Source organism: Camelus bactrianus, chromosome 6, assembly GCF_048773025.1.
Source record: "Camelus bactrianus isolate YW-2024 breed Bactrian camel chromosome 6, ASM4877302v1, whole genome shotgun sequence".
Lineage (NCBI taxonomy): Eukaryota > Metazoa > Chordata > Mammalia > Artiodactyla > Camelidae > Camelus > Camelus bactrianus.
In genome coordinates, this window is record NC_133544.1 from 29,553,178 (window position 1) to 29,570,573 (window position 17,396).

At 47.6% G+C, this 17,396-nt stretch overlaps 1 protein-coding gene across 12 annotated transcripts in view; it reads right to left on the minus strand.

Moving 5' to 3' along the window:
* RAD51B (RAD51 paralog B) overlaps window positions 1-17,396 on the minus strand; it is a 696,422-nt gene that overhangs the window by 162,470 nt on the left and 516,556 nt on the right. The window contains exon 12 of one of the 12 annotated variants that reach the window (XM_074365346.1): window positions 195-996. The exons of the other annotated variants lie outside the window; for them this stretch is intronic. Coding sequence (XP_074221447.1) covers window positions 983-996 — 14 coding nt within the window. The 3' untranslated portion in view covers window positions 195-982. Of the gene's footprint in view, window positions 1-194; window positions 997-17,396 lie in introns of those variants that run through there. 12 annotated transcript variants of the gene reach the window in all.

Below are 17,396 nucleotides of genomic sequence, written 5' to 3' on the forward strand. Positions count from 1 at the left end.
TCTGAGCCTCAGCGTCCCCTATGTCCACCAGCAGTTTCCATCCAGGTCCTCCTGGATGAGGGCCAGTCTGACACCGCTGTCCCACCTTCGTCAGAGGTGATTACTGTCTGGTGCAGCACCATCTGAAGTGAGCGGCCCAGCCCAGGCCTCTGTGCCCTCGTGACGGTGAGCCCCCAATGATGTACACAAATGAATGCAAGTCTAAATCAAAGAACGTTTAATTGCTGAGTCAGGAAACACGGCTAGAGGTAGCACCCCACACAGGTCTGGGGAAGAAGGCTGTGCTTCCAGTTGGGCTCTGTGCTCTGTTTGCCTTGGTGAGAACTGCTGAAGCTTTTGGGACTCCAATCCGTCCATGCCTAAAATGTGGGGTACACATGTCTATCACCTTCAGACAGGGCCATGGGGATGAAGGTGTCATTAGAGCTTGTGAACACATTGTGCTTCCTGGAAGAAAGACAACACTGTGAAATTTTACTATCTACCTACTTAGCTTTTTGTTGATCCAGTTCCCTTCTGTTTTTCTTTTTGGGGGTCCACGTAGACTTTATTGGGTATTAATTTCAATAAAGGCTTCCTTGCACCTCAGAGCAGGATTTTATTTGGTGCCTCGGAGAATGTCTTCCCATAACCTGGACCCTTAAAGGATTCCTCTTGGTCAGGGTGAAAGAAGTTCAGCTACTCAGTTCAGTTCAACTTAACAAATATTTACAGAAAGTCTACGAACAGAAGCCTAGCCCTGAGAGGCAGGGCAGGACTGGAAACAGCGGGGAAGGTTATGAACTTTGGAGCCAGGCCACCAAGGTTGAGTTCCATCTTGACAGCGCCAGGTATGTCCTAGGAGAGCCTTGGTCACCTCTTGGAATCTCTGTTCTGCTACCTGTAAAATGGAGGTAGTCACATCCATCTCATGGGCAAAGTAGTAAAAAGGTGTAGATCTCATAGCGACGAGTGGGTGGGGGTTCCCAGCTGTCTCCCTCCTTTAGGATCCGGCCTCTGGAGAAGAGAGGGGAGAAGATACCGCTTCCTTTATTCTGTTTCTCCTCCCTGAGGCCCTCTGTCTAGTCCTTGTTTATCCATTTTGGAAAGAATGCCAGCTGGTTCAACCAAAGGCCCTGGAACTTTCTCATCTCAGTTTCCCCCAGCGCTCCAGGGCAACCTGCTTCCTCCAGTTACTCCCTCCTTCCCCCAGGTACCTCCAAGGCCGCCACACTAGTACCCCCCCCAACCTTCTTTCCTAAACTATTCCCAAGAAGAAGAAAAGAAGCTTTTCAGTGTTTTGAGAAGGAGAACACAGTGGAAATGGCTTTGCTCTGTTGCACCCACTTCAGAAAAGACCAACCTGTGGGCTCCATGAAGGCGAGCTTCAGGCAGCAAGGAAGAGGCGTGAGGCCAGGCAGGGTGGGCTGAGACTGTCCCAGACAGACAGTCCAGGCAGGACCAGCACAGGTGCCCTCAGTTCCAGCATCCAGCATAGAACATGCCTCTAGAATGTTCCCGGGCAGACACCGCCATCCAGCCTGAGAGAAGCACGCTAAAGGTGTCCACTTGGGGCCCTGTCCCTCCCTGAATGAAGCTCCTTGCTGTTTCTCAGGTTGCCAGGAAGGAGAGCGGATGCAAAGAAACCCTCGAATAGGCACTGCAGAGGCCAACACACTTTAAATTAAGCTTCTGATGCTTAGAAGGGGCTGGGATTCCCACAAATCCCCTGGTGCATGGAGCTCTGAGGTGGCGTGTTCAGCCTGTTTATCCTTTTAGAAGTGGGCCTGGGAAGCCAGCAGTTATTTGTTTCCGTAAGGTAGGCGCTCATCAGGTGGGTGGTCTTTGCATTTTCTGTGTGCTTTGATTCCCTTCCTCTTCTTTTCAGGACCACTGAGGGGTTGACTTTCCCCTCTCCCAGCAGTGCTTGGGGCCTCGGCTGCACTGTGCATCTGCGCTGGGTTTTCCCACAGGCCCCTGCAAAGGCAGCCCGCTTGTCTACGGAAAGCCCTGGGTGGCCCCGTGGGGGGAGCGGGGCTGCAGCTGTGGGCCCCTCCCTTCTGCCTCGGGCTTTGATCAGGTTTCGTGGGGGCTGAAGGCAGCCTGACCTCCCATCTCCAGCGTCTCTCAGGTGGAAAGTTCTGTTCAGCCTGTCTGTGGCTTCAAAGGCTCTCCCTCCTTCGGGCTGGGACGAGACTGATAATGGTTCTCATTTTGTTGTCGTGTGATCTCCCAGCAGCCCCCATCTTTCCATTGATAGGCTTTTGCCTGTTTGCTTGGGCCGCTTTGGCCGAACTCAAACCACCTTTCTGGTTGAGGAAGCACATTGACATCCTCTACCACTGAGGCTCCTTTGATGGCTCAGAAACGGCCTCCAGCCCAGACAAAGGTGACCAAGCCGCTGCAGCCAGGCACCTGGTGAATCAGACTCAGGGCATCGGGCAGGGCAGACGTCTGGGAGGCAAAGGACTCCCTGAGCCTGCGAGTCTGTCAGGAGGAACCCTCAGCTCCGCCCTTCCTGCCTCAGCAGTCCGGGGCTGAAGGAAGGCGATGCTTTCTGCTTCAGTTCCCTGCAGGAATCCAGCCATGGGGCCCCACGGCACACACCGCCCCATGAACCTGGGCAGAGCAACGAAAGGCTGCAAACCCTGAAGTCAACTACATTTCCCAAGAACTTGAGCTATTCACTGTCTTGAGCCGCAGGCACTAGGCCAGCCAAACTCGGGAAGTTCCTTTTCTGGCCTATTATTTCCAAGGGTTGTGGCTTCACAGCCTCAGTTCTCAGACCATGGGGTACACAACAGCTCATGCAGCCACTCCAGGGCCCGCTTCAGGCTCCCACCCCGCACTGCTGCTGCCCCGCGCTCGGACCACCCAGCGCCCTGGCCTGGGTGAAGGGACCTGGGCTGGACCACCACGGCGCCTGCCAGCAGGTTGGGGATGGGGGTGCTGCATCCCCAGAGGGCCACGTGCTTCGCCAGGCGGACGGGGTTAGGCTGCACATGGTCCTTCAGTTTCCTCATATTTAACGTGAGGGTGGCCAAGGGCAACAGGAGCGGTCAGGAGAGCATCCTTCTTCCCCAGCCTGATAGCACAGTGCTCTTCCTTCCTTTTGATCGTACTCAAAACAACTCCTGCCATAGAACAATGAGCCCGGGAGGAGGCCAGAGGGAATTTATTATGTTGCTGTCCCGGGGCACAGCCTTGCCTGACTTTATCTCGCACAGAGGTCTGCATGGGAGGAAATCTGGCAGGTCCTTGGGTCGTCTCCCTGCTCCAGGTCTGCCTCCAACACGGAACACTGGAAGGATGGGGTAGCAGCTGCCATGTTAGCCACGGCCCAGCCAAAGCCCCGGCCAGTGGGGGTCAGCCCAGATCTCCTAAAACTCTGATGGGGACCCAGTGAAAGGCACAGGGACTCAGAGCCTGAGTCCAGCTGGACAAGAGGGGGCCCCAGATGTGCCAGGCTGCTCAGGACAGGCCTTTCCAGAGCCCTTCTCTCAGCCAGTTTCCTCCCTTCTTGGTCCTGGCTGCGGAGGGGAGCTACTCGGATGTGTCTTCTTTGCGGACTGTTCAGCTTTTATTCGGCAGGGGCTACTTCGGTGGGGGTTTTCTCTCTTCCTCCAACATGGTGAGAGAGGAGAAAGCTTCAGGGGGCCGTGGGGCTGAGAGGACCTTGATCGGTCTCAGGTGTGACTAGATTTTCCCCAAATGTGGATATTTTGTTGTTCGCAGGGTCTAACCAGGTTCTCTCAGCAACCTTAATCTCAGTCAATCCACACCAACTGTAATGCCAGCGTTGCTAATATTCAGAAAATAAACAAATCCTGTTTCATCATCCAGCTGGGCCCTGTGGGACACCGTGGGACTCTGGACCTACTGTCTTTGTGGGGCTTAAGCCTTTTGTAATGCAGTGGATCCAGCATAGGGAGACCTGGGCTCATTCGCTGATTGACGCTGAACAGGCTACAGGCCCTCTCAGAAACTCAGTTTCCTCATCCGTAAGGTGGGGATGCAAATACTAACCTTGTAAGATTATTCTGAGGATCAAATGACAGAATGTAGGTAAACGCATCTAGCATATGTTAAACGTTCTAGAAAGAGTGTGATCATTACTGTTACCACCATGTCTGATCCGACCTCCTCGGATTCTGAGTGAGCCAGGAGCCCCACTCTCAGTCCTGAGGAGCAAGCACATGAGGAACACAGGCGGAAACAGACCTGCTGCACGAAGTTCACAAAGTTCACCCGAGACGCCAGCAGCAAATCTAGCCTGAACTTGGTTTTCTAGACCTCCAGATTCTCCCGCACTCCAGTCCCTTCCTCTCTCTGTGCACCTCTGTGTTAGCTTCCCAGGGCTGCTGCCACATCGTATCACAAGCCTGGTGGCTTAAACAACAGAAATTCATTCTTTCACAGTTGTGGAGGCCAGACATCCAAAATCAAGGTGTCAGCAGGGCTGTGGGCCCCCTGAAGGCTCTAGGGGATGATATGTCCTGGCCTCTGCCAGCTTCCGGTGGCTCCAGAAGTTTCTTGGCTTGTGACAGCATCGCTCCAGCCGCTGCCTCCATGGTCATGTGGCCTGCTCTTCTTCGTGTCTCTCCCCTCTTAAAAGGATACTTGTTATTGGATTTAGAGCCCACCTGGGTAATCCAGGATGATCTCATCTCAAGATCCTTCACTTAATTATATCTGCAAAGACCTTTTTTCTAAAGTTCACCGTCACAGGTTCCAGAGATTAGGGTGTGACATATTGGGGGGGGTACCATTTAGCCCACCACACCCATTAACCCTGCAAAATGTTCCATTGGATTAAGACAAGAGCTCTTACCCGGGGTTGGGGAGGAGGCTCACTCCCCTCCAGGCTGACATCACTGGTTCTCCACATGGCTCCCCAAAGGGAGTGTGGTCCATCTCAAAAGATAATCTGGCTGCTCATTCTCTATTTACCGGCCGGTAGTGTGGACAAGTTCCTCCTGCCCTGTGAAAAACTGCCATGTCCCTGTGTCCAGGGACAGGGCTCAGTTCAGAGCTGCGCCTCCTGTTCTAAGCCAGATACATTGTGCTTTCCAAGTGATTTGTGCCTCTGAGGCTTATGGATGAGCTGTGAAGACCTACTTCCAAATGGTGAGTCTCCTTCCTGCCAAGCCCCACAGGAAGCACTCATTCTCCCAGTGCTCAGACCCTTCCCATTCTCTCCTTGCCAGCCTCCTGAGGCCCCACACTCACTGAGAACACCCGGGAGACCCACCCCCTTTCTCAGAGGCCTCCTCTGGCCTTGCTCCCCAACCCTCTGTTCCGTGTCTTCTTTCAGACCCTCGTTCAACCATAAAAATCTGTGTCTAACGGAAAGAGCATTGTCCCAGGGGCTTCCCGGCCCCTCTCAGGAAGGCCTTCTCCCTGGACTGCTGAGACTTCAGCTGCCAGACTGAAGGAAGGAAAGGAAGATTATAATACAAGAGTATTTTTTTCTTCCAATCAAAAATACTGATATGTAGATTTAACCTAGGCCTTGGCTCCTTGTAGGCAGTTTCAAGAAAGAAATCAGTCCTGTGCCCTTTCCCTCTGAAGAGTCCAACTCAGCAGGGCTCTGATGGCCTTGCCTTTCTCCTCAACAGCTACTATTAATAACTTTGCTTTTGCAGCTTTCTCTTTAAAGGTGTCCCTCCTATTTCTGGCTTGCAGATGTTGATGAGTGGCATGTGTTGCTTTCAGCATTCAGCATTCACAAATGGGGGCCTCTAAATGCCGGATCATGTGCTAACAGAGCCCCACATGTTTACTGGAATCTGGCCAAGGATGGAAAAGTCACTCACTGCAACCCTACAGTTTTGAGAATAAAGTAGGAGTGAAGACAAACTGGAAAGAAGACATGATAGACAATGAAATTCTTCAGTGTGGTTGCTTACTTAGCTAAGGAGAATCGGGCAAGGAGATGGTTAAACCATCCTTCAACTTCAGCTCTACAGAGGACTCCACTTTCTCCCCTCTCCCTATCGTCGTGTTTGTGCAAAATTTGTATCTTTACATATAGACTTCCAATTTCATGTACATGGAAAATGGCCCTTTAGACCTAGAAGGGCCTTGTGCCACCTTAGAATGTGACCCTCAGAAGGATAACATCTGACCTGTGCATGCACATTACAGGTGGGAATGTAAAAGGGTTCAGCCACTATGGAAAACAGTGTGACAGTTCCTGAAAAAGTTAAATACAGAATCACTACATGATCCAGCAATTCTACTCCTAGGTGTAAACCCCAAAGAGTTGAAAACAGGTATTCAAATAAATACATGTACACAGACATTCATAGCAGCACTATTCACAATAGCCAAAAGGTGGAAACAGCCCAAATGTCCATCAGTGGATGAATGGTTAAACAAAAGGTGGTATGTCCATACAATGGGGTACTACTCAGCCATAAAAAGGAAGGAAATACCGATACCCACTATAATGTGGATGAATCTCAAAAACATGCTAGTGAAAGGAGCCAGACCCAAAAGTTCACACCCTGTAAGATTCTATACATATGAAATATTGGAAATAGGTAAATCCAGAGAGACAGAACACAGGTTGGTGGTTTCTAAGAGGTGAGAGGAAGGGTGCTTGGGGAGCACTGCCTCATGGGTAGGGGGTTTCCTTTCAGGGCGATGAAAATGTTTGGGAACCAGATAGAGGTGGTAGTTGCACACAACACTGTGAATGTACTTAATTGTTCACTTAAAAATGGTTATGCTTTGTAAATTTCACCTTGATAAAAAATAAAAATGAAAGAAAAGTTAACCCCCCCTAAACTGACCTTTGTGTTCCAGGCATATTTCCCTCCTGGGCAGAACTGTGTGCCCATTTTCTTTGCCAGGGCGCCGAATCGGCTTATGGTGCAGATTACTGTCAGGCTTGCTCTTGATCCCACTTCTGAGACACAGCCTCTAAAACTCCATGACTAAAGCTGAGTCTACCCAGTGGCAACCAAACATTTCAGCAGAAAACAATGGGTGTGGGTGAGAACACACTAATAGCCAGGTTGTCATTTTCCAGAGTTTGGGTTTGTGACGGTAGAGTGGATTTTCTAAGCAAGATGAATGGGTTTATACATTTCTCTGTCTTTAAGAATTTCTACAGGCTTGTAAGAAGAAACAGAACACAAGTGGCAAGACACTTAAAACATGCTAAAAATATGTTTAAGGCCTCCATAAAACCGGTCCAGGGTTCTTTTTGAAACTGTTGAAATTATGAAGGTAGAAAGTCCATGTTTCCAATTATATTAGCTCCATCTTTGAGAAATACGAAGAGATCTTTTAGTTCTGTGCTTCCAGAACAGAGAAGATTTGTGACTTAGAGGAGAAAATTGCCTATAAGAAGTACTGGGGGCATGGGGACTTTGTGTTAAACAGGACAGAAAGTCCTAAGTCTGATGCCTGAACTGTCACTCATTCACTCATGCACTCACACACTCAGCATGGGCCTGCCCTGGGCCAGCAGGCAGTGGGCTAGTCCAGCTCAGTGAGAGAGTGGGGCGGGCACACTGCAAGTGCTCAGACTGAGGCAGAGTGCCGTGGGAGCACCATGAATCATTGCCTGGGGTGATGGCAAAGGCCTCCCAGAGTTGCTGACATCTAAGCCTCAAGTGAAGGAAGATTGAAACAGGGGATGAGCATTTCAGGCAGATAAGCTCACCAACCACGCTGGCCATGAAAGCAAGTGGCCTGTCTGGGGAACATGGCATGTGGAAGGCTGGGGAGGGCTGTAGAGAGGAGGGGAGGCTGTCCAGGCAAGTCCAGGGCCAGGCTAGGAAGGGCCTTGCATTTAACCCAATTCTTTATGCTGACTTTTAACAGCCAAATATTTATCATAAATCATTTTCTTTAATCCTCTCAATAGCCCCTTTATGGAGATGAAAACAGTGAGGCTCCGAAAGGTTAAGTGATTACCCCAAAGAGGGCTGCGCACATCACTGGAATGTACAGGGTATAACGAAATGCCCGGAATGGCTGAACGGTTACTGCCGGGGAGGTGGGGAGGAAGGTGGGTTCAGGGAGGGCACTGGAGGCTTTAACTGGATCAGTAAGATTTCCTTTCTTAAGCTGGGTGTGGGTCAAGGTGGCTCTTTATGCCTTTTTGTATGTGTGAAGTTTTCCTAATGACTTTTCAAGCCACTGGACTAGTGCATTAGGGGAGCATCTCTGTTGGAAAGCTTGCAGTGCATGGAGGCTGAGGAGCTCCTGGAAGCACAAGAGCTGCCCTTTAATGTTCTAATGCCTGCTGAGCTTCCCACTGTGTGGCATGTAAGTCGCTATGTTTTTATTCCCTTTGCCAAGGTCTCAGTGGCAACACTTGTACAGAAAAGGAAGGACACAGAGGTTTGACCCTCTTGGCCCTTGAGCAGATGGTTACTGGAATTGAATATTTCCCAGCCAAGGATGTATGAGGAGAGAGGAGTGAACCTAAGCTCCACTTTGTGTCCTCGGGGACAGTTTATATGCTGCTTGATGGTCCTGCTCTGAGTTCTTTTTCAAGTGAATTTCCCTTCAGTTACACTGTTTGCTTTTCCTGCAGGAGCATCCTGCCCCCTCCAGTGCAGCCCCAAGGAGGAGACCCAGCCCCTGCCTTCCTGGTGTGCAGAGCTTAAAACAAGAGCCTGCTGCCCATCGGACATCCTTACCATTTCCAGCTATTGAGTGTAATCAGGTGTGCCAGGATCTGATTTCAAAGCTCACAGCAAAGGGGCTCAGAGGAATCCTCTCTCCCTATTGCTCCAATGGGAGACAAAGGGGACTGAACAAACAGGATGTGCTGAGTTCTGCACAGAGGACTGCCCCAGCAAGATGGGCGGTGGGATGCAGGGCTGGACTAGACGGCCCGTGAGCTGGGGCGCTGGCATGTGTGAATCGTGCCCCAGAGAAACAAGAAGCAGGGCAAGAAGAAAAGACATGCTGGTTCATCTGACAGCCTCTCTGGATGGCTCTTGATAGATAGTCACACTTTTCCAGGGTCTAGGGAGTTACAGAATCCCTGCTCTACTAGAAGATCCCGATTCTGGCCATTCACCTTGCAGAGAATGTTGATATTTTTAGAAATTAGAGAGAACTCGTCATGCCCTGTGGGCAGGAGAGGAGTGATACTCAGGGATCCAAGAGCAAGTTAGGACTGATGTGGGGGTCCAAGTGGGGAAGCCCCACGGGCTGCAGCCCAATATTTGGGTCCTAATGAATCCATTTGTTTCTGTCCCTGTTTCTCTCTTTTACCCTAGACTCTGATTGCTGGGCATGGTAACTTACATCTAGTAAACTCTCTCAATCATTAACTTGAAAAAGAGTCCAAAGTCATTCCAGAGAACAGGACCCTTCTTAGAAGGATATAGGTCCAGGGAAATTTTCAGTATTTTCTTCTCTCCTTCCCACTGCCTATGTTTTTATAAAGAGGAAATCAGAGATGAAAAGAAATGTTCATCAAGACCAAGGATAGATGGAAACAACCTAAATGTCCATTGACAGATGACTGGATGAAGAAGCTGTGGTATATTCATACAATGGAATACTACTCAGCCATAAAAAATAATAAAATAATGCCATTTGCAGCAACATAGATAGACTTGGAGATTGTCATTCTAAGTGAAATAAGCCAGAAAGAGAAAGAAAAATACCATATGATAACACTTAAATATGGAATCTAAAAAAAAAAAGACAAACGAACTTATTTACAAAACAGAAACAGACTCACAGACATAGAAAACAAACTTATGGTTACGGTGGGGGGAGTAGGTGGGAAGGCATAAATTGGGAGTTTGAGATTTGCAGATACTAACTAATATATACAAAATAGATAAACAATAAGTTTATATTGTATATTCAATATCTTGTAGTAACTTATGGTGAAAAAGAATATGAAAATGAATATATGTATGTTCCTATATGACTGAAGTATTGTGCTGTACACCAGAAATTGATACAACATTGTCTATACTTCAAAAAAAAAAAAAAAAAAAAAAAGACCAAGGGTAGGAAGCAACTTACACGGGGAGAGGAGGTGACCCTGGGGTTAGACAGACTCCCTCATCAATGGCAGAACCTAGTGGTATCTGCCTCTGGTGCACCATCTTTCAGAGATACAATCACTGGTGCCTTCGACTAGGAGTACTTGGAATATTGCCTGCAGGCACATCTGGTTCTTACAGTTACTGGGGGATACACCTGGCATTTTGTGGATGAGACAGGAAGAACAAATGTCCTCCAGGACACAGGACAGTCCCACACAAATGAAGAACTACTCTAGCCTTTTACTAATAGCTGGCATGCTACACGTCAGCAATGGTTGGGAAAGAAAAACTCAGCAAAGAGTGGGTATATGGAGAGCGCAGTGAACACACCAGGTATAAATGATTTCTGTTTACGTAAAGAGATGACATGATTGGAGCTTTTCCTTAGTGGTCAGAGTGGAAACTGGGTGTGGGGTCCTTGGGGGGAATTGTAGCTTTATGTGCCTGGTCTGGTACGAGGTACCACAGAGGCAGTGGTGGGAGGGATGACAGTTTCGTGAGGTCGCTTATGTATCGAGCTGAGTGCAGACACTGCCCAGCATATGGTAACTATCAGCGAACATCCTTCCAATTCTCCAGTCTAAAATCATTACAGTTATGCTGTATGGAACAAAGAAAGCATAGACAGGTAAGGCTTGGCTGAGTGGTCAGGGTTAAGTTTAGACCTGAATGACAGCAAAGATCCAGTCCTGGGATCCTTGTCCCCCCTACCCTACCTCAACCTCTTTATAAGCTCTACCAACCAGGCACCTGCTTTTACCAACCACTGTGCCAGGCCTTTGGGCCTGCCCTTACACAGCACTTTATATCTTCAACTCTGCTTTTACGTAGAAGGAAAACACCAGCTGTTTTCAAACTTCCTCATCAGAGAAAGAGTTCTTCCAGGGAGAGTCTGCAGGGATGGGGGCAGAATTTGAGCTCTTGCTCTCTTCAATTGGAGTAGCCCTTCTTTGACCCGTTTTAAATCCTAGACCTCTAAAAAAGATCCAAGCTATTTATCGAGGGTCCTTGGTGTGCCTGACACTGTTCAAGGTGCTTACGGCACATCAGTGGGAAATCAAAGATGCCTGTGCTCGAGATTGTACCGTAGCAGGGAAGCCACACAGCGAACGGTAAACGCAGTGAGTTCTTTATTACGCTGCATGGTGATGAGTGCTGAGGGAAAGTAAAAGTAGTGCAGGATGGGGGCAAGGAGAGTGGGCTGCTTTTTAAACTGGGTAGGTCTCATGGAGAAGGTGACACTTTAGCGAAAACTTAGTGGTGAGGGGGTCAGGCTAATATCTGGGGAAGGAGGTGTGGGCATCAGTTATGGGACTGTTCTGGGAAAAGCAGTCCAACAAATGGTTCAGAAGCGCAGAGGCGCTGAGGGGGAGGATGCCTGGTGACAGGGGCAGTGGGGAAAGGGGTGGGACCTGGGTGACTGCAGCAGGTGAGCAAGGCGGGAGTCATGAGATGGGGCAGCGGGGGCTGCTAGGCATGCAGGTTTTAAGGACAGGGGATGGACTTTGCTTTCAGTCTGAGTGAAAAGGGAGTCACTTCAGAGTTCTGAGCAGAGGAATAGCATGATCTGATTTGCCTTAAAACTAGAGAATGGGTCAATGCAGTAGCCCAGGTTCAGGCTGTGAGTGATGGTTGAAAAACCATCCATTCATCTACCGGGTCACCCTCCTGGGTCCCTTGGGGTAAAGACTGGACATATTATTTCTATTCCCATTTTACACATTGGGAAACTTGTGACTCAGGGAGGTCACAGGGGTTCGTTGAGGTCACAGGACTGGAAGGTGGCTGTCTGGAAACAAGTCCTGTAGCCTCCCTGAATTGGTCTTGGCAGGGTACCAGGAGCTGTCTGCTCCACAGTGTCCTTGTGAGATTCTTGTGTCCGTCAGGACTTTTTTGGTGCAGAGAAAAAACCCTCTGGGACTACAGTCATTCCTCCTAATCTGCGGGGTCTACGTTTCAAGACCCTCAGTACCTAAACCATGGATAGTACTGAACCCTATATATAGTATATTTTTTCCTTTCCTTATTAAGTCGAGGACTTTCACCCTTTCACTTGAAAAGAGCACTTTACAGCTTTTCTTTGGCACATCCGAACTGCCAGCATCACTACTCTTGCGCATCGGGGTGATTATTAAGTAAAATAAGGGCTACTTGAACACAAGCACTGTGATACAGTCAATCTGATAACCCAGAAAGTTACTAAGAGACTAGTGGGCAGATAGCATACACAGCATGGATATGCTGGACAAAGAGGGGATTCGAGTCTGGGGCTGGATGTAGAGGGACAGTGCAAGAGTTCATCACGCTACTCAGAATGGCATGCAATTTAAAACTTACAAATTGTTTATTTCTGGAATTTTCCATTTAATACTTTTGGGCCATGGCAGACCGTGGGTAACTATAACCATGGATAAGGGGGGACTACTATACCTTGCTTTTTGAAATTAGTATTTTATTTAATTAAGTTACACATCGAAAAACTCACTTTTCCCTTACTTAGGCTTTAAAGTTCACCTTACAAATCTTACTTTCTTCTAGTTATAAATTGTAGATGCTTAATAAAAGTCGATGGGTGACATCCTCACATTTCAAAGATCCTTTCTTGCCTGATGCCTCAACAATGCATCCAACATGTTCCACCTAGTACATCATACATCCTGCCGTAAATCACGCCAGAAAGGAAGAGAGGGGCCTGCTGGCAGCCTGGGGTGGAGGTGCGACTGGGCCAGATGTGGCTGGTGACCCGGGCTGGGGGTCCAGGCTCCAGGGGCCTGTCGGCTTCCTGCAGACATGGTGCTTTTGGGCAGGGAACCACAGGCAGGAGGTTCAAGGGGCGCCTGAATGAGGGAAGAAAGGGGAATGTTCTCTCTTCCCCTATTCCCTATCTCCCTCCTTATCCTGACTCTGGAGAAATATCTGTGAGGGCAAAGTGGCGGGCTGGTTTTGCTTTCTACCATGCTGATTAACAACAGAGGTTCCAGGGACAGCTTTACAGCAAAGGGCTAAGTCCCTCTCTCCTTCCATCTACCACCCCCCCTTCCCACCCCACAGTTTACCTCTGTTCTTCTAACTCCTCCTCTCTCCCCCTCGCCTCTCAAGACTCTAGCCCTCTACCCCTCCTTTCCCTCCAGTTCTTTGGGCCTCAGAGCGCTCAGCCCTCCCCCTCCCCCCATTTCCCTCCAAACCCCATGCTCTTTGTTGCTGAATTCAAGGTTCTCAATACAATAAAGCTTTGATGATTTGCCTCAATTGAGGAGGAATGTCAGCTTAAATTAATGAAGGGTCTGAATAATAGAATTTTAAAGCAGGGTTTAGTTGCTTCACGTTGTAAGGCATCCTTTCCAGGGGAGGCGGCTTCGCATTTACATGCGGTAATAGCTGATGTTGAGAAATGGGGCAATATGTCTTAGCCTTTTAAATGCTTCAACAGAAAAGAGCCTTTTATAATTGGCATATACTTTCTTTGAATCAGAGTGTTTCTGCTCCTCAAACCTTTCATTTTTAGTGATCAACATTTCTTTTTACTGCCGTGATTTTACTGGGCTTCTCACAGATCCACCAGTTTCATTTCCTGAATTTTTTTTATGACAGAGACATTTCCACACTGAAAGTCTCTTTAGACATTCTTAATTTTCAATGGCACGAGCAATCCATGAGCACATTCTCTTTGCAAAAAAATTAAAACCTTAAAAATAACAATAGTTGAAAACATAATAAGAGAAATTTCTGTGTCAGCTTATAATGCCACTTTCGTTGAAATGGTACTAATGTTATCATCTATAACAAATCATCCTGCACAAAAACTTCTTCTTTGAGGTCCTATCCAAAAGGGAACCACCTACATCTGATTGGGTCTTGCATTCTTGCAAAAGTGAGGCGTTTCTGAACTCTGAGTAGTTAAAGCTCTCAGCTCTCCCAGTCAGTACCACTAAGCCTCAGTCCGTCCCCATTTCCTTACTGCCTCTCTTTCCTACATTCCATTCCTACATCTCTGCCAGGAACACGCACCAAGATGAATGTTAACAATGATTAAATCTAGATAAGGCTACTTGGGCGCTCATTATATTGTTTCCTCTACTTTTCTGAATATTTAAAATTTTCATAATAAAATAAAAACTTAGCAAATTCTAAGAATAGCAATACAGCCAAGTGACCTTTGGACGCAAAAGGACCGGCTCTAGTCACCACTGTCCTCCTGCTTGGGATTCCCGTGCCTGCATGGGGCAAAGCTGAGCCTCGTCTACAGGCAGAGTAACAAGAGTGGTGCATGGTGTATTTCTTAGCAATATGCACACTTTTGCAAGCCCTGTCCTGTGTATTTTTCTCTTCCTTCGGGGGACAGATAAGAAAAATGTCCCCATTTTACAGATGAGGAAACTAAGAGGTTTAGAGATACTACCTAATAATACTGGCTCAGTTTTTGCTTTCTTATTAGGCAGCAGGCATCATTCTAGGCATCTCTGTGTGTTAACTAATTTCATCCTTATAACAGCTCTGAGTTACATGTATTACTCGCCCAAGATTACAAAGCTCAAGTGGTGGGCTGGAATATGAACCTGGCAGTGTACTTGTGACCCTGAGCTCTTCAACACCTACGTCCTCATGTGATGACATTACAGATGTCTTCCTAGTGTTCCAAGAGTGGAAATCTGGCAGCCTCCAGAGTTCATTCAGAATATAACTGTGTTTATTTGGCTTACACAGTATTTTATAATTTTTGGAATTAGTTACTATAACTTAAAGACTTATTTAAAGAAAAATTTCATCTGAAAATAGAAATTTCTGGCTTCCCTTGAAAAATCAGAAGTTCTGGCAACATTACTTTGCTCGCATTCCACGAAGTAACAATTGGCTGGAGCTGGGTACACGCTGCCCCTTTAGACAGGGCATGCTCTTTCCAATTTGTCACAGTCCTCACTATCCCGTATCATTGCACCTGGCCTCTTTTTGCCACTCTGTTACCTGTTTAGCATGAGCGTTTGATTTTGCAACCCCTGCCTGTAAAAAACTACAGCTCCAAAGAAGTAGGGCTAATAAGAGGTAATGTCTGCCCTGGTGCTATCAACACACTAAGTCATTTATTCATCTATCTGTCTATCCAGCCAGCCATGCCTTCATGTAGCTCTTCACCCATCCACCTTTTCACTCTGTCTCCGGTGCCCTATCTAGCTTAGCCATTCTCAAATTGACTGCACAAAGTCACATTTCTTGACTAATACCTACTTTGCTCCCACTCAGGATTAGATGAGCACCATCCGAGGATGGAAGATGACGATGACTGAGGGAAACAGCACTGTGGCAGGCGTTATGGACTGAATTGTGTCCCCTACCCCCAAATTCATATATTGAAGCCCTTATCCCTGCTATGACTGTATACAGAGATAGGGCCTTTAAAAGGAGATAATAAAGTTAAATGAGGTCATAAGAGAAGGACCCTCATCCAATAAGACTGGTGTCCTTACAAGAAGAGGCACCCAAAGGAAAGACCATGTGAGGACACAGCATGAAGGTGTCCATCTGGAAACCAAGGAGAGATGTCTCAGGAGAAACCAAAGCTGCCAGCACCTTGATCTTGGACTTCTAGCTTCCAGAAGTAGAAGAAAATAAATTTCTGTTGTTTAAGCTCCTCTATAGTATTCTGTTACGGAAGCCTTATCAGACAAGTAGAACAGTGAATAGTTTTCCATGTGTCTCCTGCATACTCTTTCCACCTCCCCAGCTCCTGACTCCTCTCCTCTGCACAGGAAATCACCTAACACCTAAGGGCATTTAGGTTAGTTACTAAGAGAAGTGGTAAGCAGTCCCAGTTAAGGTCTGCTATTTCTCCAGAGGTGTGAATACCACTGTCAGATGGTCTGGGAGGGTGGAGAAAGGGCTGGGAAGATGGCACCAAAGAATTCTATCAGGGAGATGCACTCAGGATATTTTGCTAAACCTGAAATGGGGAGATGTCGCCTGAAGTCCACAGCATGAGGTGACTTTGGAGCTGAGATGTGGGCATCGAAAGTATTAGCAAAACTCAAGGTGGCTTAAGGAACGTTAAGAGTTACAGGTTGCTAGTTGCTTGGGTTTAGTAAGCTGTGTTTGTCTGGAGAGTCTGAGTCCAGCTTAAAGAAAGTGATGGTCAAAATAATTACTGCAAAATTGTCTTTGTCATAAGCCTTCCTATGGGTTTCCTCCAGGTGTTCTACTTAGAGAGACTTACATTATTAACACAAAGACATGTGGTTGCTGATTAACCCCAGAGGGGCTTAGAAAACTGGGAGAAAGCCAAACTGGCTTCTGCTCCATCTTTGCATCAACTTTCAAGCTGTTATAGTGGTAATAACTGTGGAGGAGGGATGTGGTGTTGGAGGGAGAGATCAGACAAACCCCAGATGGGTTCTCAGATCCCAGGGGACAGCCAGGGGTAAGAGGCTTCTACCCCAGATTCTAAGCAGAATGAGCAGAGATCTGGAAGTGGTCCAGAGGAACTGGCTCTAGAATCCCACAGCAGCAGGATTAGAAACACCATCAGAACGGCCTTTTCTGCCGTCTTCGGCTCCTAGGGAAACTTTGCAATTTCAGTCAGTAGATGAAAGTGTCAGTCACAGGATAAGGTTTGTCCAATGATTTAATCACCACCGACACACTCAGAGCTCAGGGAAGGGCACGAAAATACGGGGTTGTTTAGATTTGCCTTTAATGCATTTCTAGCCTCGTATTCACTGAAAGGAATACGGAAATCCTGAAATTTGAATGTGGATGGTTTGCGTTGGGCTTTTACCATCTGATGAGGTATAAAGGCAGTGGTCTTTGATGAGTAAGAGGCTAAGCTCAGTATCATAATTCAGTTTCCCCCCTAGTCCTCTGGGTGATGTGTGAATTCAGACAAAGCACAATTTCTCTGACTCAGTTGAAATAGCGCAACACCATAAATGACCAGTCCTCCAAAAACAACATGATTTGTGAACACTGCTAATGAAGAGCTTTGCACATCTTGGGAGAACACAGTTGGCAAAGACCTTATCTAAACACAGTCTTTTGCTTGTATTCTAAACTTCAGTTTGAAAGTAGATTGTTTGGACCTTGTTCTTCAAGGATCCAGAGCCATGGCTCCCTGAGGCCTGAGAGTGGGGGCCAGGGAAAGGCAAGGGTCTGGGATGGGGACTAGGAATCCTCACAGGGGTGAGAAGAAGGTCTTGGGGATTAGTGGAGCTAGAATACCTTCCCTGTTTGCTTGGTCAGGGTTCCTCAGTGGAAGTTTCTCTTGCTTCTGGTGATGTCTTGGGGGAAGGGAACCTGCTGTGGGGGATTGGGAGAAAGGGGAAAGGTACTCGGTCCTGGTGGAAGCAAGATTTTCTTTAGCTAAGGAAGGATTGTATTTCCATTCCTTCTTCTATA